At 39.0% G+C, this 22,955-nt stretch overlaps 1 protein-coding gene across 1 annotated transcript in view; it reads left to right on the top strand.

Moving 5' to 3' along the window:
- LOC122801137 (intestinal-type alkaline phosphatase-like) overlaps positions 1-22,955 on the top strand; it is a 457,280-nt gene that overhangs the window by 368,271 nt on the left and 66,054 nt on the right. The window contains exon 8 of the mRNA XM_044070678.1: positions 16,994-17,185. Within this exon, the coding sequence (XP_043926613.1) occupies positions 16,994-17,185 (192 nt within the window). The remainder of the gene's footprint in view (positions 1-16,993; positions 17,186-22,955) is intronic.

The following is a 22,955-nucleotide window of genomic DNA, read 5'->3' as shown; positions in this document are numbered from 1 at the left end:
TCTGCGTAGCCGCCTGTTTTGAGCATTTTCTGGCTTGTTAAATTTGATTTCTGCATTAGTAACTGTATTTAGAGCACCACCTAGAGCTGTTTACTGAATTTCCTGTTTGCACTTATTTTTAAAATCATTTTTTTCTCAAAACTTGCATTTTATCTGTCTTTGGCCTAGCACTCTTGTGTGGGGTCATTTACTGCACTGTTATAACTTGTTGATACATGCTAACCTCTGCTATCTCTGAAAAAACAAAAAAACAAAAAAAATCTTGCTTTTTTCCCACTTTTCTGAGATTTAAAAAAGTTCAGTTACAGGCTTGCTGTTCTTGAACTGTTTGTAAGTTTCTGTGAGGCCATTTTTTGCTTGGGCTAAAGGAAAGTCTCTCTGTTGATCAGTGGCAGTGAAAAACATTGAGCAGCCTGCCTGCCTCTGTGGGAGTGGTTACTGACTTGAAACTGTAGTTTTATTGGCCAGTTTGGGTCAATTCCAAAACTCCTTCATCTTCCTCTCTTAAAACCCTCTTTTACGCGGTTTTGCGCGTTTTTATGCATAGCACAACAGCGGGCAGCGCCGCCTAATTGGGTTTAATCTATTCCTGGCTCCACAAAGTCTGCTCTTCACTTTTTCCCTTAGAACTACTCTATCTCTCAATCTAAACATCATATTCTCATTCTAAGGCCCTTCACTGGTCCAATTAAGTAATCCTACAAGTTAGCACTATTAAACCATAAGCACTACTTACTCTTATACTCTCTACGATTACCCTGTCCTCTATTGGTCCATCTTAAATTCAGTTTCCCTATTACTCTAGCATGTCCAAAGGTCAGTGAATGGTTTCCTCTCCAGTCCAGCTGGTGAATCTGGGAATTTTGAGGCAATGTTACAACTGTCTCATGTACACGGACAACCCTCTCCTCCTCCAAACAGGTTCAAATATATGTGAAAGATGCAACTATTTAGCCAAACTGGAGGCTGAGCTCTCAGCTCAAAACTGGTGTAACCAGTCAGGAGGAGAAGGTAATCTCACACAACACAATTCCAGTATCACATAGTCCCACCATATCAGCGAACCAAACACATAAATACACAAAAACATACTCGGAGGCTCTAAATAAAAATCTACCTAAGCAGCAGAGACCTCCAAAGCAGACATCCAAGCAAACGCTACCTCAAAACAAAACACACACAACACATAACCCACAAAGTCAGTGTGCCAACAACCACAGCCCTTAAGGCTGAATAACACACCTGATACTCTTGTTATAGGTGACTCTATTGTCAGACACACTGACGTCCCGCTCACCAGGCTGAATAAAGAGAAGGTCATGGTGAGCTGCCTGTCGGGTGCTAGGATCCAACACATAACGCAAGCACTCAGGTCACTCCAAAGCAAATACAAATATGACTCAGTCATTGTACATGCTGGTGTGAATGACCTGAGACGTACCTCCCTGGACTACATGAAAAGAGACATAGAGGAGCTCTCTGATTATGTAGCCCAGGCTGGTATGACCCTGACCTTGAGCAGCGTCTTACCCTCACCTAGAATGATGCCACAGTACAAAGACAAAATGATCAATTTTAACAATTGGCTAAAATTTTGGTGTCATTCAAAGGGGATCCAGAGGCTGTCAGCCTGGGATGACATGCTCGACAAGCCACGTTGCTTCACTAGGGATGGGTTGCACCTGTCACCACTGGGCTTTCGGATATTGGCAAAGGCTCTTGCCACCCCCATAGTGCCTTTTTAGGCAAGGCTCAAAAGTCAAACCCACCCCCATAGACAGCACAAGGAACAAGAAACTAAGGGTAATGCTGCTAAACGCCAGAAGTCTTAACCTCAAGATGCACGCACTCGAAGCTTTCCTCAGTATGGAGAACATCGATATATGTGCAGTGACAGAAACCTGGTTCAAGGCTCCAGAGAGCACTCCAGCACTACCAGGCTATACCTCATATCATGCTTTTTGGCCCCAAAACCTGGACCGAACCACAAAAGGAGGGGGAGTTTCCATATTTATCAAGGATATCCACACCGGTTAGTGGCATTGCACGAAGTATCGGAGACCATCCATGTGCAACTAACAGTGGGCAAGACTGCTTTTCAGTTTATAGCATCCTACAGACCACCCTCTCAAAGTCAGGAATCCCATTCGGCTTTCCTGAAAACATTGGAGAACATGAAGATCTCTCCGAACACCATTATATTGGGCGACTTCAACTACCCAAACATTGACTGGGAGCACTACTCAAGCCCCAGCACCTTAGCACAAAGATTCCTGGAAATTATAAACTCAAATGCTATGGAACAACTAGTCACCACTCCCACAAGAGGGGACAACATACTAGACCTGATCATTACCAACATGGGGACTCTATGCTCCACACCAGAAGTATATCCCTCATTGGTAAGATCAGACCATAAATTAATTTCACTGGATGTCCACATCCCGACCCCACCCCCAGCCCAGAAAACCATAGTGAAAAACTTCTCAAAAGCGAACTTCTCACTTCTCAAAACTGAAGTGGAATCTTTCAAGGCCCCAGGGTCAGTGGAAACTACAGCCCAAACTGCAGAATCCTATATAAATGCATTCTACGGACATCTCCAGGAATGCATGGATCATGCTATCCCAAACAAAACCAAGACACAATCATCCAAAGGCAGGCGTCCAGTCTGGTGGACCCCTGCCATAAATAAACTGTACAACAGAAGGAGGAAGCTACTACATGACAGAGCAAAATCCCTAATAGGGAAGGCATCTCTGATCAGTACTAGCAAAAAATTACGATCCCTCATAAAATCCTCCAAGGCCAGCTTCGAGAGAAAAATTGCACAGGACACCAAAGACAATCATAAGGCTTTTTTCAGTTATGTTAGAAACCTGGGATGCAACTCCCAGACATGTTCTGAGTTGATTCTAAACGACAAAAAATACACTGAACCCACAGACATCGCCAATATCCTGGCAGACAGGTTCAGTGCAAACCCCCCCCCCCCCACTCAAAAGAGCAAGTATCTATCCCGGCAGAGGGCTGCCTCCCAAACATCTCAGATGCTCAGGTGAAGGCTGCCCTCTCCAAAGCAAAAAGCACTGCTTCCATGGGACCAGATGGCGTCCCAGGTTGTGTCCTCCATGAACTACAAGAGGAACTAATCCCTCAAATAAAACAGCTATACAATCTCAGCCTCACTACAGGATATGTGCCCACAGAATGGCGTACAGCAACAGTGGTCCCACTCCACAAAGGTGGAGCCTCTATGGACCCTGGAAACTATCGTCCCATAAGCCTGACTAGCTTAGTCTGCAAGGCTATGGAGAGGATCATCATGGAACTCATAAACAAAGACATTGGGGACCTACAGACACTAGATCCTACCCAGTTCGGCTTTGTCAAGGGCAGATCCTGCCTTTTGAACCTGGTTGACTTCTTTGAAACAGTCACCAAAGCCATAGATGAAGGGAAGGTAGTCCACACAGCCTATCTGGACCTTGCACACTATACCCCACTCGGGCATCATAGATAAGCTATCCAGCTTAAATATAAACCCCCTATGTCACAAGATGGGTCGCAAACTGTCTCAAAGACAGAACCCACAGAGTGAGAGTTGCTGGAGCCATGTCAGACTCGAAACCGGTCACAAGTGGCGTCCCACAGGGTTCTGTCCTGGGACCACTCTTGTTCGGTATATACTTTTCCGAGGTACAGGCAAACGTGGGAGGACTATGGCTCACCAAGTTTGCAGACGACTGCAAACTGGGCGCCATAATCAACTCTCCAGCTGACACAAACATCCTTCAAAAAGGTCTCACAGAGACAGATAACTGGTGCCAGCGCCATGGTTTAAAGCTAAATGCCAAAAAATATATAGTCATACCCTTTGGCAAAAACAATGTGCCCACAAATTACCACATAGGTGGAAACCCATTAAGTACAGAGAAAGTTATTAGGCACCTGGGGACCCAAGTTGATGGCAATGTGGTGGTTAGAAAGACCTTCTACATAGCCCACCTCATCACGAAGGGTTTCACATCTAGATCAAGAGAGGTAATCGTGACCCTTTATTCATCCCTCATCAGGCCCATCATAGAATACAATGCCCCTTTTGGGATGTACCTTACCCAACACCTGCAGCAATTAGAAAGACCCCAAAAGTATCTCACCAAGAGGATCAAGGGTCTCAAACAGATGCCATATGCTGCTCGGTTAAAAAAACTCCAGCTCTACTCAGTTGCATACCGCCTACTTCGAGGCGATCTATGCCTGACATACAAAGCTATGTCAAATCCAGAATTAATGGACATGCTCCACCTCAGTAAATCTAAATCCTTTAGAGCCACACGCTCGAGGGACTTGAACCTCAGCACAGAAATAAATAGAACTTGCCAGAGGGACAGGTTCATAACCCAGAGGCTCCCTTCGCTCTGGAATAGAATTCCATTTCATGTGAGGCAGAGCACCTCACTGAATCTCTTCAAGAAGAATCTCGATAAGTGGATGGGGGATCGTAGGTTCGTCCCAGGGATTACTCCCGTGTCGCTATTAGACAGAGGCACAGTAAACTAAACCTTAAAAAGGGCACAGTATACTCAAATCAAGGGGTGGCGTAAGCCATACAGAATTGAGCTAGGCTTATAATTGCCCCAGGGCAGATAGCCTAGTATGAACCTATAAAGATTGATGAGTGAGGTATAAAATGGAGCTCACAGAAACTCACTATCAGAGTGTTCAGTGGTTCCTATTAGGTTCCTTAGGATGTGTCTTGGATGTGTCTTGGATCTTTATATCTGTTTTTAAATATAAAAGTACCTTTATTGTATGTTCAATACTACACTGCAAAGGGTTACTTATCACACTTTACTGACTTAAAGATAGATGAGCTCACAGAAACTCACTATCAGAGTGTTCAGTGGTTCCTATTAGGTTCCTTAGGATGTGTCTTGGATCTTTATATCTGTTTTTAAATATAAAAGTACCTTTTATTTGGTTGTCTGGTTGTTGAACTGAGTAGAGATTTTGCTGCAAAGTGTCCGTCTTTAATCAAATAATGCCATAGTCAAGCTATGGATTGTCAATATAGCACAATTCAGATATAGTTCTCTTTCTTCACAGTTGTGCAACCATGGAGTTGGTAGTTTTAGTTGTTTAGGATAGTGAGATGATGTTATTTTTTTATATGGTCTTGTATTTGTGTAGTATTGCAAATGCAAATGAGAACTGCTTACATTTGCTATCGCTGAGGTTCAAATTTTCATTCCCTGCTATTAGTGCAGTTTTAGATTAAATTAATCAGATTAGTCAATATAGTGTGTCTTGTGTAATTTCATCATTGCTCTATAATCATTTATTTATGTTTTAGTGATTGGGATTCCAGGTAATACAGGCTGTGTTTTCAGTAGGGGGATGGGTAAGAAGTTGCAGAAATTAAAATGAGTACAAATTAAGGTCCAGAGAGAATGCTTACATGAAATTAACATAACATATGCCATCAGAAATTGGAATATAGAAGTAAACATAACAAAAATGAGAAACATGGAAAATAGCATAGTTTACAGGTTTGCAAATATTTGAAACCAGTTAGAGATTCTTGTGTTAAATGAAAACAATGCTACATGTATCCACTTGAAGATCTTACTAAACAGAATAGTATGGGTGTTACAACCATCAGGATACAATATAGAAATTAGTTATTTGTTTATGTTTCTTAATCAGGATAGTCAGACTGGGTTGAGAGACCCTTTTCAGCTGCGTCCTACAGAGGAAAGCTGCAGAAAAACCTTCATGCATACATATATTTGAGAAAGTTTACAATTGTATGATATTTTTTATTCTGAGAAACTAATGTGTAGTTTTTCAAAATTTTGTGCTTGAATATAATGACTTTATTATGTCTGTTAATTTCTCTTCAAGCCTGTTTAGCATCCTTGCCAAACGAGTATGAAGATCATGACACTTGACTTCTAGGGTAGTCCTGAGTTCTATTTCTGAAGCTAATGCCTCTTTTAATGGCTCAGTCTTTGCAGAAATATGTATTTTACTCTACACGGGATATGCTAGAAGAGGATATACTTGCATTGGAAAGGGTCAGCTTGGAAATGGATCTGGATGGCCTATAATATGACACTTACACTCAAAGTTTTCTCATCCCCCTATCCTTAGAGCTTTTGCATAATTATGTCAGGTCTTTCTGGTGCATCCCTCTTTCTCTCTGTCTCTGTCTCTCTGGGATCCATGCAACATTCCAGGGACTGATGATCATACAATTTTTGATGATTTCAGTCCATGGTTTGATCTTGCTACAGGACATTTTTCTGTGTTCTGATTCCATATGTGGGATAATATGTACAAAATGCTTCTTGATTCATTCCAGGTGCATGCTGAGTACTGATGAGAGGGAGCATACATATAGTATGGAGCAATCTGAAGTATGGAATCAGGAATTTTCTTCAGTATTTGTTATTGAAGAGGAGGCTAAACTAACTTGATCACAGCTGATGAAACTGGGGGGAAGACAGCCCCAGTGGTACAGAGAGTGAGAGAGATAAAGCCCTATGACCCACGTTGGATTAGTATAGGATCATAGGAAGTTACTAGGCTAATGGCCCGAAGGCCCTTACAATCCTAACCAAATTTACCCTTGTTACCATGATCAGTACCTACTGCTTCTGTCCAAGAGGGATAGAGGTGGAACCCCTGGGGTGAATTTATGGTTACCCATCCAATCATCCGGATTGCATTTGAAGAGGGCCAATGAGGTGCTCTGTGTGACATAAAGTGGGAGTCTATTCCAAAGGTGTGGTAACCTCCGTGAGAGAAATCTGTCCCTCCAGCACTTTCTATTGATGTGACATACCAGGTTTAAGTCCTTAGAGCGAGTAACCTGTGTGCCATTTGACTTGTGATGTGCAGCATTTCCAAAAAAGCAGGATCGTAGATTGCCTTATATGCCAGACAGAGATTGCCTCTGAGTAGTCTGCATGAAACACTATACAGTGACAGTGATTTCAGCCAATCCACATAGCTGCTGAAGACCTTGAATTTTCCTTGTGAGGAACCTTTGTGGTCTCTACAATTGCTGCAGGTGCTTTGAAAGGTACATATCAAAAGAGCGGTTGTGAGTTTACTTTGTATTAGTAGATGGTTAATTAATAGACAAAAATGTGATTTGTATTTATTTTAGTTTCTACCAGTTTAGAAGTCAGTTTATTTAATTTGTATTTATTTAAATTTTATCAAGAATTGTAGTTGAATTCATTTGATTGTTTACACAAATATTTATTTTAATTTTATATGTGTGTAGAAGTTAATTGTATTTTTATAAAAGAAAATTGTATTTTAGTTTTATATATATAAAACGGTTTTGTTCTGGTTATATTTTGTCTTTTTGTGTTATTTAATATGAGTGTAGAAGCAGTTAATTTTATTTTTATTCAAGAAAATTGTATTTTAATGTTACACAAGTTCAAAGTTTGATACAAGTTCAGATATTAATATACATAAAACACTATTCTGTTTGTATTTTGTGTTCAATATTTGTCTGTTCTTCAGTTTGCTTTTAAAAGTTGGTCTCCCACAATTCCATTGGAGTGTGTGGGTTTACATAATGATGTATGTAAATTTTATGTTAATCACTGTACAGATTATTGGCCAGTTGTACCTACTTTTCATGGGCCTTTGTCCAGATTTTTGAGGATTCCAGGTTGAGAGGTATGTCCATAACTGAAAAATCTAAAACCAGTATGTAAGTCACATAAGATGGTCAGTCATATGATGACACATTCACGTGTCTTAAGTAAGACAAATTAAAATATTTTTTCTGTATCTTTTCATGAAAACTAAATGAATGCAGCTTTATTAAATGCGTACATTACCAAATATATTATTTAATTATTGGTTGCTGTAAATGCTCTGAGACTATTGCTTGAGTGTGACTGCATTACATTTTTGATTGGATTTCTTCATTTAAGGTTTTGATATTTCCATTATTTCTTTAGTTTTGCTCTTATTCTAATACAGTTTATTTTAAATTTTTGTTTTACTTTAAAGTTTCTTTTCTAAGAATTTTAAAAGATCTTGACTAGAGTCAGAAAAAATCATTTTCTATTCAACGATTTTAAAGAAATTAAATCTAATTTGTGGGAGGAGCTGAGAAGTAGAATTCCTTATTTGGGGAAAGCAGAGTAGGAAAGGGTTTAATCACTGGGTGCTGCAAGTGTTTTCAGCCTTCTGCTGGTGTGTGACTACAGTAAATTTTCCCACTCATTTGTCCAGTCACTGCTGTGCCTGTAAACTTGGTGGCTTTTGAACTGCCTACCTGTAGTATAAATCTGAGTTTGGAAACTTCTCCTGGTCTCATGTCTCCTATTTACACTTCTGGGCACTATTAGACTGTTAAAGCCTGAGTTAGCCCTTGTTTCATATCATGCCATTCACTTAGTGTACACTGGCATACTCAGAGTGTTAATCCCCTTTTTTCTATTTTACTTTTAAAATCTGGTGCAAGACCTGATCAATGAAGTGCCTAGAAACTGCTTCTCGGGAATCAGCTTGGGAGCAGTGCTTCAGTTTTGTACCTACTGAGAGAATTGTATTGAGACATTATTTTAAAGCCTTCCTAGAGATTAACAATCATCACAAAGCCTAAAAATGGCTTCTTAGGACCCACCTCTGGATTAATACTACAGCATTACTGCTAGTGAGATATGGAGCAGAGGGACATTGATTCCTGATGGTCACTGATTGTGCACTGTGTATGGGATTTCCTTGACTGCTCTTATAGTTTTGGAGAGAATTCCCCAGCACCTTTGTCAGCTTGCCTTTCTTTTGTGATGGGCCACTGCATGTGCTATGCAGGATACCTACCAAGGGAAGACTAAAGCAAGTGTGCTGAGCCCAACAACATCAGGGACAATACTACTGCTCAGGAAGCTGCTTTGGATTAGTGCTACTGTTTTGCTTTGGATGAAAGAATGAACAAAGGATCATTGGTTCCTGGTTGTGTGCAGCTGTGGTGAGACCAGCACTAGTACCTAGGTAATAGTCAACAGAAACTCACCATCATTCATCATTCTTGTCAGACCTCATTCTTTCATCTCACAGTGGACTGCTAGAGTAGCTGTCGTTTTCTCATAGAATTCAGTCATAAATCTTCAGGGTCTACTATAGCAGCATCCTTCTGCCCCTTAAGTACTATGATGAGCTCTAGTCTTCAACTCTCTGGCAACATGGCTCAACACCCTGCTTTCACCCCATCTGTGGGCACTCTGATTACATTAGATGTTTGAAAATAGTGTAGCAACTGCTGTATGCTTACCGACTGTCCATTGCTTCCACCAGCTAATAGTACAAACTGTGAAAGATGTAAATATTTAAGAAACATAGAGACAAGCCTCTCACATCAACCCACTAATGGTAATCATCATGCCTCCACAATACACCACTAGGCCCATAACTTATGCTAATGCTGTAAAGAAAATTGTGCCAAAGCTTCCTAGAACATACTCTAAAAGATCTCAGCCTCTAGCACAGAAAGCAATACATACTCCTTTATCAGACTAGCATACTTTAAATTTATACAACTCACACAGGAGTCACCAGCAAATCAAACCTAAGCCCATATGGTCTACTAAATCTGTTTCTGCACAGGGGAATGTTCTAGTCATAGGTCTTAGGCATATAGATTTCCACACTCACCAGACTGGACAAGAACAAGGTAACAGTAAATTGTTTGTCTGGTGGCAGGATCCATGTTGTTGACAGGGCCTTTAATAAATAATACACACCTGTCACTGGCTGCTGGTTAATGCAGGTGATATAACATCTAGTTTAACTCACTTTCATTGTGCTACATCACAGTTAAACACTGCAAGTTGCAATGATTTTTATTTTTAATGCCTACTATATTTAACTGATTTAGCCATCCACTCACCATTACTTTTATACAATTCATTCTCCATCCCTCTCCTGCAACCCACCATGCACTCTTAGAGTAAACTCTCACTTTAAAAGCAGATATATGACCAAACAATCTCGGTAATTAGAAGTACCACCTGCTTTTACCTGACAATTACTTGTATCATACTCCCAGTCTTTACTTATTGGAAATTGTCAACTGGTCATACCCACCAGTGTCAACTTCAGCTATACGTGCAGAGCCATTCATATAATGAATTCTCATTGTGCTACCTGTCACATGTAAGCACCAACTAACACTCTATATTTTCATCACCTTCCCATATTTTCATATCCTTCTCAGCAAATCTACTCCTTCCAATAGTCAGTTGTTTTTCTAAGCTCAAATATCCATTACCCTCAATAACAAGCCCATCTCATTGAAATATTCCTCCTTATATCTATTTCCCTTTTGCTATCAACCTGTAAAACCCCATTAGCACACCACATTACTACCTCTCATGTTCCTGCAACACAGACACCTCCCCATACACATCCATATCTTCAACCCTCTTCAGCACTTATTTTCACCACTTCTTTCATGCCAGTCACTTAAAAGCCAACCCAACAAACCACCCCCTCTTCCACCACCATATCTGTAAATTAAAAAAAAAATTATCACTACTCCTGCACAGTTTACAACTCCCTCCTACTTGTAACAAGTATCCTGGTCTTCAAACATCACCCAATGATATCCTCATCAAAATAATCAACTCCATGCCATTTCTATTCACACTCACAACTTTAAGGTACTATGTTTCAATATTCATAGTATATACAGCAAAGTCTCAGTCCTAGATGCCTGGATACTACAAAATTGTCCTGACATTCTCATATTAACAGAAATCTGGTTAATTCCATCCATCCCTAATGAAGACACTTTACCTTCACACAGCAACATCCTTTTATTAGACTGCCAGGCTTATTATATAGGTGGAGTGGTTATAGTATATGGAGACCACCTTCAAATCCTGCTCTTCCACTGGAAACCTCACACTTTAGTAACTCTGAGATGACAGCAGCCATGCTGAAACTCAACAACCACAAAAACATTTGCATTATTGCCCTCTACATACCACCGAACCATATTAGCAACATTCCAGTCATTAAGGGTATTCTTCACTGGTTTTTCACAAAATAATTTCAATTAAACCATCATATTAGGGCACACAAACATTAATTGGGCCACCTGAAACCCATACTACACCAAATATCTCTGCTAATTTCTGCAGTCTGTACAACATTACTCATGTCATAAACATCCCTTCCAGATTTAACAAATCCCCAGGCACATAAATCATCATAAAATTAATTATAACAAATGAGCAACCCTATCGATATTACCTAATCAGGCATCTTGTCTGACTGTCTAAGTGAGTACCCCCACCTTTGTTATTTACTGTCAGTCTGTAACACCTACACCTATAAAATTCCATTATGTAAGAAACAAATCAAAATTCAACAGTGAACATTTCTGTGAAAGCTTGTGCCTGCACAACTGGAATATTCTGAAAACTCTTCCTATCACTGATGCAGTATTACATATCAACAACACTTTTCTAAGCATTCTACATATACTAGCTTTACTCAGTTGGAAAATAGCCAAATCCAGCCCTGCCCATTGGCTAACTCCCTCCACTAAACAACTTATGAAACAATGCAATAAAGAATGGATTTCCTGTAAAATCAACAATTCCCTATCTTCTCTCCAAACCTACTGAATTACTAGAAGTAACACCAAAGCCCAAAATTATTCATCATAAGAAAAGCTAAGTCACTAACTACCAAAATCACCACTCTAGCTTACTCCAAAAATTCTGGTCTGGCATTTTGCAGCTCTTTAAACCTGGCAGATCATCCTAAACCACATCCTAATAATCCAACCTATCACACTGCCTGCATACTTAACTCCCACTTTATTAACTGTGCCACCTCTTTATCTAAGCCTTGACTCCACTGCTATTCCTGTTAACATTCAACTTACCATTCCCCAAAACAACTCCCTCTATTTCTACATACAAAAATAAGTACAAACTCAAGCTAACCCTTCCAGGTACTGACCATCGCCCCTTTGTGTACCTTAAAATTACAGCTGATGTAATTGTTTACCCCATATCTATCCTCATTAATAGATGCATACAAGAATGTCACTTCACTCGGTGCTGGAAAAACTATATTCTTCCACTCTACAAAGGTACAGAAATCTACAGAAGCAAATAACTTCAAGCCTATCCTTTTTCTCTCACCACTATTTTCTGTCTAACAAATGTCCAGCCCTATCACGGTATAGCTTTTGTCTTTCTTGCAGTGATGATATAGGTCTTCTATCCTTTCAGCATCACATGCATAGAAATAACTCCTTGGTCACCATAGTCTTTCTCAAGTCTGTCTGTAAGGCTTTTGATGCAGTTTCTTACCATAGACACCTTCAAAAATATTTGAATCAAATTCTCTCACATTCTTTCCGCTCATTGGTTAGCTTCTACCTCTCCAACAGAATTCAAAGTGTTAAATGGGTACTTTTCACATCCTCTCCTCTTGCAACTCCTGAAGGAATTACCCAAGGGTCCTTATTCGGTCCTATCCTCTTGAATCCAGTTACTTTACCTTTATTCAATATACAGATGACCCTACCAGTATCTGGTCCCCCAAGATATGTGCATGAACTCCAGTCACTAACCCAGCAATCCTTTTCTTCCTAAAATTCCTGGCACAATGACTGCAACCTTGGTCTTAATCCTAAAAAATACTAGACTGATGCTGCTCACCCCCAAAGCCCACCAAAATTCTACAACTACCTTCAACCTCACCTCTTCAAATGAGACCTTGAATGAATAGACTAAGCCAACGAAACTGCTAGGACTAAACATAGATCAAAACATAAGATTTGAATTCCATATCTAACAAAGCACCAAAAAAATCAAAAAACAGATTTACTCTACCAAACCAAAACCTAACTCACCAAATACACTAGAAAACATATTGCTACAGCTTTTCTTCTCCCCAGTCTTCTGTAAGCTGCATCTACTTTCACCATTCTTGAAGCCTTCCAACTCACTCCACTGGAACAAACCTATAACAAAATAGCCAAATTTGCATCCAACCCATCCTCATACACTCATCACTCTATAATTAAATTGGCATAAACTCCCTAATGTCTTTAAGCTCTGTCAACAAAAACACTCAAAAAAACACTATGGTTTCCCAACAAATGTCCATGACTATCTTCACTCATGCCATGGTCCTTCCCTTCTTGAGCCTTTAGATCCTCTGGCAACTTTTATCCAGCATTAATCTCTCCAATAATACAAATGGGGCACCCCTTTCTCCTCCCAAGTATCCAGACTTTGGAACTCCTTTCCAGTTTCTTTGCAGGAAACTACATACCTTCACCAGTTCAAGTCACAACTAAAACATCACATTCTCACCAAATTGGTTTGTCACTGTGTATCTCCACCTGGGTGATTTTGCAGCACATCCGAAAAACTCCTCACCTCATGCTCTCTCTACTTCACCCAAAGTCAAATATAAATAATCTTACAATTTCCATAAATATTCCTTTACAAACATCCCCTTAGTCATGTTTTGTCCTCCATCTCATAACTCCTGTCTTCTTGGCTCTTTATAATACCTGGATCCTTCTAAACACAACTATGTCCTTCTTTTTCCCTGTCTTCACCACAGTCTTCTCACTCTTCCTAAATCTACCCACCAGAAATACTAATTAACATATTTTGGTACCTTAGTTGCTGACACATCAGGTGGATATTGCTCATGACATAAGCATATATCTCCTTAAACTGTATCCTGCATTCTTTTAATTTAAATCAACACTTTATGTTAATCTGTGATTGTTTTCTTTTCTTTTATGTACACGCATATACAATATTATTGATAATCTGTACTTGTGTTCTCTGTTAGATCTTCTCTCTCCAGGTCTCCACTGTGTCCAGTTTGCCTTTTCCAGTTGGACTAGTAAACTCAAACTCCAGTTTAGACAACATCATGGTGACACTATTCAGTGCTTCTAAATAGAAAGATTCCTGAGCTTGAGGCCTTCATGCAACTGAAACACAACACATTCATATTGGTGCAGTTACAGAGACATGGTTTCAGTGCAGTGAAAGCACTGCCTCTATAACAAGGTTTAGCCCATATCATTTCTTCAGACCCTTGGGCATCTGTTGGAGAGTTTCTGTATGTGTCAGAAATCCCATCACTTCACATCAAATTACTCTCAACGCTAACTCTGAGCTCCTGGATCTCTCAAATCACCATTAACAAATCCAGTTATTACTTCATTGTTTGCTATAGATCCCCATTAGTGTCACCCAAAGGTCATGGAAATTACCTTAGCATTGAGGAGGTTACATATCAAAACAGATGCATTCCTGCTAGGGGATTTCAATTACCCAAGCATTAATTGGCAACACTTTCACCTCTAAATTGAATATGTTCAGCATTTCCTGAACTTTGTTAATACCAATGCACTAGAGCAAATCATAAAACCATCAACTAGAGGCTCTAACATCCTTGATATGATCCTTACCACCTTAGCCCCTGCCTATACTCTACCCTGTATTTCCTTATCTCTAGTTAAACCTGACCACAAGTCAGTCATCTTTTCTGTCAGGCCTAGTGGTAACACCCAGCCACCAAATGAGACTGTCTTTTGGACTTCACCAGGGCAAACATTCTTCATCTTGTCTAACAAGATTTCCAACAATCCCATGCAAATGGACCTAACTGAAAGGACTGCCACATTCACCCCTGTCTTTTACCAACACATAAACAGCTGCATAGAAAAGCCAGTATCTGTTCTTCCTAAACTGAGGAATAAATTTCTCTGATGGAATATCCATAATAATAAACTATATGACAAAAAAAGGAAAATGAAAACTTGAAAGAAATCCCCTTCCCCTTATCTCAGGACCACACTGAAATATGCCAGCAAGGAAATTAAGAGTACTATTAGAAAATGTAAAGCAGAGTATGAGTTTAAATTTGCTACAACTAATAAAGGAATCTTCAAATGTGTCTTCATCTATGTAAGAAAATTAAGGAATAATGTCCAACAATGATTGCTCTCATATATAAAGAAATCACATATTTCAGTCCCAAAAATATAACCAATGTATTAGATAAATTTAGTGCTAACTTTACCACCACCTACCTATATTGTTACCTCCTGTATTCCTGAAATTGTAGTTTCCCCTGAAATTACCTTGAAACAAGACTTGAAATACCTGTCAAAGACTAAAAGTAATACTTCCACAGGACCAGACAATTTGTCAGGCTGCATTATCATCAAATATGTATGCTAAGTATGTACTATTCCAGCTATTACTTAAACTTTTCAACCTCAGCCTATCCCCAGGGTTTGTGCCTGATGTCGGAAGAACATCCACTGTGACTTCCCTAAACAAGGGTGACCTTTGTTAAGATCCAGACAATTATAGTCTCATAGCGGAACACATTTATGCAACCACAGGCAATGTAACTGGTCGATATCCTAATCAGTTTGGTTTTGCGAGGGGCAGTTCCTGCCTCCTGAACTTAATACCCTTAATACCCTATACCTTTGAAAAGTTATATAATTTGTGGAAAGTGGTCAGTCAGTGGACACTGCTTGTATTGATTTGGCCAAGGCTTTTATTCTATTCCCCCATGTTGGTGTTAAAAAATTAGGCAAACTTAATGTAAGCCCCGATATTACCTGCTGGATTGCAAATTGGCAGTCTGATAGATTCCAGGTTGTGAAAGTTGGGGTGCTCTCTTAAACTGTAAAATTGTCAATTGTGGGGTTTCACAGGTATCTCTGCTGAGCCCTCTTTTTTTGTTTTGCATTTATTTTGCAGACATCCAGTCCAAAATCCCAGAAGTGTGGTTGACCAAATTTCACTATGGCTCCACACTGGGCATTGTTTTCCACTGACACTAATCAGCTCCAGCAAGGGCTGAAATATGTGCATATATGCTGTAGTGAAAACAGTCTTAAGTTAAATGTAAAAAAGAGCAACGTAGCAATCAGTAAAAAAAGCTGTTCTCACCTCATATGTTTTAAATGGTATTCCTTTACAAACAGACAGGGTTACGAGAGATGTAAATGTATATTTATATGAACAACTCTCTCTTTCATTTAATCATTATGTTTTCACCACTGTCAGGAAGTCCTTCTATCTGGCAGAGTTAATTTCTAAGGGAATATAGTCAAGATCAAGAAAAGTCGTCCTGTCACTGTACTCTTCCCTTATCAGTTCTGTCATTGAAAACAATGTCACCCTTGATGATAAATAAATAAATAAACAAATAAAAGCATATTGCTCAACTAGAAAGGCCCCGAAGATACCTTACCAAGAAAATCAAGGACATTAAATCTTTCAACTATTCTGCTAGATTAGCACAACTCTCCTACTCAGTAAACACAACTCTCATTACACGGAGTAGCCTGCAGGCTGTTCCAAGCAGACCTGTGTCTTGCTTTTTAAGCCAAGAAAGACACAATCCTATCTGACCTTCTCCTTCACACTAGGAAACAAATAAACAATAACAAACAAACGACTTGCTGGACAGAGAGGTTCCTAACTCAACATAGGGCCTATGAAAAAGTTGCAGTTCAAACTAAGTACTAATTTCACTATCTTTAAGACTAGCCTTATTTATTTATTTATTTATCTACCTTTGATTATTAGGAAAGACTAAATGGATAGAAGCCCATTTTCAGATGAAGCTTGGGGAGAAAAGCTCCAAATGAGCTTGATGACTGGATGGCTAGACATAAATTTACACCAGGATTATTACGTATAGCCCTGCTTGATTTGGGAAGTAAACACACTTAAGTGCTTGAAAAGGGAGGTATGAACTCTTAAGCTTGCCTTCTTAAAGGTATATATGGCTAGCCATCTTATGGGCTTCTTGATCACTTGCCTATTGTGTTCCTATGCATGTTACACTTATTTCTGTAGCTGTTTACACTGCTGCCAGACAATTCAAATATTACAATTTTAGCCATCATTTAATGTTGTTTTTATTTTTTTCTCCTTAAGTGGACGCATTGATCATGGCCATCATGACACAAAAGCAAAAATGGCACTAACAGAAGCTGTCCTTTTTGACCAAGCAATTAAACGGGCCAGTGAGCTGACCAGTGAGAGTGATACCTTGACAGTTGTTACAGCTGATCATTCCCATGTCTTCACGTTTGGAGGATACACTGTACGTGGCAATCCTATTTTTGGTAAGACAAATTTTCTTTTATTTTTGGCTTTAATAACGTCTGCTAATCAAATTTAGTTTATACAATGATAATGTACACCTTGGTTAAATGTATGTTTATTTGAAATATATAATGTTGTCTTTTTCTGTTTCTTGCTTTGTTAACAATTATCTTCAGTTAGCCTCTAACCCATGCCCTGGTTTTGCAAAGATATGAGGCATCCTTTATAGTAGCACTTTGAAAAGATGATGAGGTTTAGGATAGATTTACTGTTTGTAATACCATAACACAAATTTGTGTCTATGTTAGTTAATTGAAAACTAATTTCAGCGAATAGCCATTCGTCAAACATATATAAGCGAATGGCAGTGCATCAGGGCAGTGAGTTACTTGGCCCCCATTAGAATATTTGCCCTTTTCCCCACTGTAGTGCGATCTTGGAGTTGGTATATATATATATATATATATATATACAATAAAAACAGTCAAAACCACTCTAAGGATTAACGTGCCTACTATATATGAGTCCAAGAAATAAGTGAAAACAATTCTCATGTAGGCACGAAAACAGCAGGTCACCTCTAAATACTAATGCAGCATCTTCGTAACCAAAAGTACATACAAAGTCCAAAATCCAAATTAACGATATTCCAACCAAGTGTATCGGGAAACAGGTTTTAATTCTGGAACCAGTGAGCGCTTTCACCCGAAGGCTTTATCAAACTTCAACGCACACTCACAAACATTGCACATTTAAATACAGTGTAAAAACGTCTGATAGGTCAGTACATTGATACGTAACTATTACATAAAATGACACACGCTAACTAAATAACTACATATTACAAACTTTAAAATACATATATCTGTTCTGAAATACGTTACAATGAAATATATAATATATAGTTGTATATGTATACTTATATAAAAGACTTATGAAATATATGTGCTAAAAGCATTTAAAATGCTCAAATTAACCTCATAAGAGGCAAAAGGCTTTTCATTAACAACTAGATCATAAACAACACGAACTAATGCATCAATAGATAAAATCGAAAGACCTTGGCAAAATACACATATTCAGGGTCCGATAAAATTCAAATGTTTAAAGGGAATAACACTAAATAAAATCACATAGCTAACCCATAACCTAGAACACAACTAAAGATGTGTAATTAACTTGATGTTTGCAATATAATAGACTGAAATAGTCAAATTACTAAAGTCCTAATGTAATTTTCAAGGAACAGGGCAAGTAACTTAAGGTTTTACTAGCTTCCTTTTTCGTAAAATAGGCTGTAGCTGTATTTTATCATTAAGGCCAGGAGATCGGTCAGACCTCAGCCTAATGATCCATCTAAGTTCACATTCTTGTAAAAAATTATCTATGTAAACTCCTCTAATAGTGGGTGTTACAATCTGCACAACTCTAAAACCAAAATAATGATCAGCACCCATAGCCATGACATGCTTGGCTAGTGCATAACTCATGGACCCTAATCGTATATGATATACATGATCACGAATACGTTCTCTTAATGTTCTAGATGTTTTTCCAATGTAGAATGCGTCACACATGGTACATTTAGCCATGTAAACAACACACGCACTCTGACAACATGTTCTTGTTTCAAATTCAAACCTGGCTCTTGTGACTGGATGGGTGAAATCCATATCTATGTCTATAAATCTACACTGGTTGCAATGACCACACGGGTGTGTGTTGTAACCATCTCCTATGGGATCAGTCTTCTCTACTAAAGATTTAAAACATAACCTATGTCTCAAATTGGGTTTGTTCTTATAAACAAATGTGGGGCGCTGACCTACGACCCCATTGATTTCCTCATCAAGGGTAAGAACATCCCAATATTTTCCTATAATACCTTCTACTTCTTTCACATCCCTAGTAAAAAATAAAGATAGTCTAAGTTCATCTTTCACTATCAACACACTTCCCACATCTTGCTCATCCCTCTCAGAGAAATATGGCTTCGCCCTATTGCTTCTCAGGTTATGGACTGTCTCTATGCCTTGGTTTATATCAATTTCTGAATAACATCTGTCTAAAAACTTCCTTCTCAGGTCAGAAATCTCTTGTGTGTACCCTGAAGTAGTCGGGTTAAGTCTAGAGGCTCTCATTAATTGCCCCTTTAAAACATTATTAAAAACAAACCTAGGGTGCATACTATGTCGATGTAACATCGTGTTTCTATAGCAGGGTTTCCTATATATGCATGTGTTCAAGAGACCATTATCCAGCCTAATTAGACTAACATCTAAATATGATATATTATTGACTGAATAATTCAATGTGAATTTAAGGAAGGTGGTCAGTTCATTCATAACATTAACAAATTCCTGTAATAATAACTCATTACCCTTCCAAACCATAAACAGGTCATCAACAAACCTACGATAGAAACCAACGTATGTACGAAACATTTCATTAGTCAATAACAATTCCTGCTCCCAGTCGGCCATAACCAAGTTGGCGTAGCTATTGGCACAAGAAGTGCCCATAGCTACGCCATCTTTTTGTATAAATACGTCTTCACCAAAGACAAAAATGTTATTCTGAAGTATAATCTCCAAGAACAAAGCAATTAAATCAATAACCTTATCGTCTAGATCAGTCTGCGCTTTCAAATATCTTTGTACCCTAAATATACCTTCCTCATTAGGTATAACAGTAAAAAGACTCACTACATCCAAAGTTACTAGGATGTAGTGTTCATTATCACCCAACGTTGTAATGTACTCATACAAATCAACTAAAAATTGTTTACTATCCTTCAAGGTAAATGGGTTATTATCTACTATAGGCCTTAAATAGTGCTCAATATATATAGAAAATGGTTCCGTCACCCACCCTTGCCCCGCTACAATTGGTCGCATAGGGGGATTCTCAAGTGACTTATGGACTTTGGGTAAGCCTTGGATACTCGGAATGAGTGGATTAAGAACTTTCAAATACTTATATAATGTTCCTGAGATAATTTCACTCTTAAACAAATCATCCAATGCCTCATAAATCTGAAGAACTTTCACCTCAACTTCTTCCATCTTAACCTTACCATAAAAGTTACTATTACTAAGCATCTCAACCATGCTCAAGATGTAATCTGCACTGTTCATTATTACAAGAGGTCCGCCCTTATCTGAAGGTCTGATGGCTATCAACTGATCATCACAAAGTGCCTTGAGGGCCTTCCTCTGCAAAAATGTGAGGTTGCACTTAAAATTAGACATATTTCGATCTTTCTTATTATTATAATATTGATGTAACTTGTTCTCAACTAGTCTGGAGAAGGTATCCAAAAGTGGATGAAGTACAGGGTTGTAGGTACTATTTGGGCGAAATAATTCTCTTTCTCCTCCATTTATCACATCTCTACTACATCCATATTCTAATCTTAACTGTACCTTTCGTGCAAATAACCTAACGTCCAACACTGAGTCAGTAATATCACTATCACATGAAGGAATGAAACTCAATCCTTTATTTAACACTTCTTCCTCATATTTATCAAGATTCCTACTGGAAAGATTAATAATTAACGATGTTCCATTTTCTCCCACATCTTATTGAGTGTATGCCCCGAGGGTTCCTCCCCGGACCCCTTCCTCTTGTATCTGCCTCTGCTCCGAGATCTTTGCCTCCCCATAAACTGGGACACCGCTATGGGAAAAGGGACAGCCTGTTTGGTACTACTCCCAGTAGAACCAGATGGTTTATTAGTTATTAGGATCTTATTTCTATCTAGGTCTCTTCCATTTAACTCTTCTGTGACATTAGCATTAGTGGTTTGTCGAACATTCACTAAAGTCACTTCCGAGTTAGAGGTTACATCACTATTACTTGTATCCCTCACTCTTTCTACAGTGCCCAGGGTAGGAGCTTCGTTCATCCCTGCTCCAGCAAGTAAACCTACATCTGCTGTTAAATTATTAACATTAGATGTAATATATATATATATAAATATAAGTAGGGGTGTGGGGGGCATATCCCCCACCTTGGTGGGTCTGAGATACTGCAATGTGGGTGTTGGTTGTATGTTGGCCAAGTAACTCACTGCCCTGGGAAACAATTTTGATCATGTGAACATTCAATGAATAGCCGTTCACTGATTTATGTTTGATGAATGGCCATTCGCTGAAGTTAGCTTTTGATGAAGTAATATAGACCACCACAAATTCATAAGATATGAAGCTAATAAGACAACATTTAAAATAATGCTTTTTATTGTGTCTACACCAGATTAATATATCTTAGTCTCTTGCCTTCCTCTAATTTTACAAAGGCAAGTGGTAACACTGTTTATATAATGAAATATATAATAACTGTTGCCACAACATAAATCAAGCAATAAAAAGTCACGTTTCGTGGAACCACATAACAAACCTTATACATTCTTACTCAAAATTGGGGAAAACCTGACTAAACTACTACTAGTGATGTAGTAAATGTAAGCATGTGGATTTTTTGCTGTCTATGACAACTGGATATAGAGGCACCATTTCACAAAAGGTGGGGCTTATATCTGACCCAAACAATTTTAGAGCCAACAGCCTGACCAGTACACTATGTAAAATCATGGAGACAGTCATAATGGTACTTATCTATAATGATGCAGGGAATCTACTTCTATTATACATGTAACAGCATGTGTTTGATAAGGAAAGATATTGCCTTTTGAATTTTGTGGTATTCTCTGAATAGCTGATGATTCATACTGCTTATCTCGAGTTGGATAAGGGTTTTGATACTCTTCTGCATAAGGGGGATAACTGACAAGTTAAAAGCATTAAATGTCACTCTGTATATCATTTAGTAAATAAAGCAATGATTAATAAAGAGAGAAGCCAGGGGAGAGTTACCTGCCATAAAGGGTGTGATGGCCACTCTTTACTCCTGGACAATAATCAAGGAACCTTAATCCTCACCACCGACAGTGGTGAGAGATGGTCACTAAAAACAGGAATGAATTTACACAGTATTTTCAAATGCAGCTCTCTGCATCAAACACAATTTCCCCCAAAAGCATGCAGAGAACATGCTCCACTGGGACTGGACACTCTGCTTCTCCAGATCCCAAACAAGACTCACTTTGGAGCACTGAGTCCCAGTTCCAAGTAGCTGACACACCCACACCTGGGTATCTAATTTTCACACACACACACACACACACACACACACACACACACACACACACACACACGCTGTCCAGTTCGATTCTCAGCTAGAGCATCTTCTGCGTGGAGACATGCATGAATGGGTGTACCTTCATTGAAGGTTGTGCATCAGGGCTGGTAACTCGGCATGTAAAAATCAACTACCAATCATTAGTGGACCGGAGTTCCGCTGTGGCGTCCCCTAACCGGGAAAAGCTGAAAGACACAACAACAACAGATAAGGCTGAAGTTTCTGCAGTGCCCATACTATGCTAGACATTCTTTTTCTACAGCTGCATAACATTCCTCCCTGGGTTGGTGTCTATGGCTGAAATATACAACTGGGTACTCTTCTCCCTCTGTGGAAACCTGGTTGGGCACAGCCCCTAAACCATGGTTTGAAGCATCCACCTGCACAACAAATTCTTTGCCGTAGTCTGGACTGGCTAACAGAGGGAGTCCTCCCAAAGCCGCTTTAAGCTTTTGGAATGCCTGCTTACAGGGGTCCACAGTACCTTATCTGGCCTGTTTTTCCTTGTCAGGTCTGTGAGGAGAGCAGCTATTGTACTATAGTTAGAAACCAACTTTCTATAGTACCACACTGCTCCCAGGAATG

The sequence above is a fragment of the Protopterus annectens genome, chromosome 4.part1 (genome assembly GCF_019279795.1).
Source record: "Protopterus annectens isolate FY-2018-M chromosome 4.part1, PAN1.0, whole genome shotgun sequence".
Taxonomy (NCBI): Eukaryota; Metazoa; Chordata; order Ceratodontiformes; family Protopteridae; genus Protopterus; species Protopterus annectens.
This window is presented reverse-complemented; position numbering and strand designations above follow the sequence as displayed.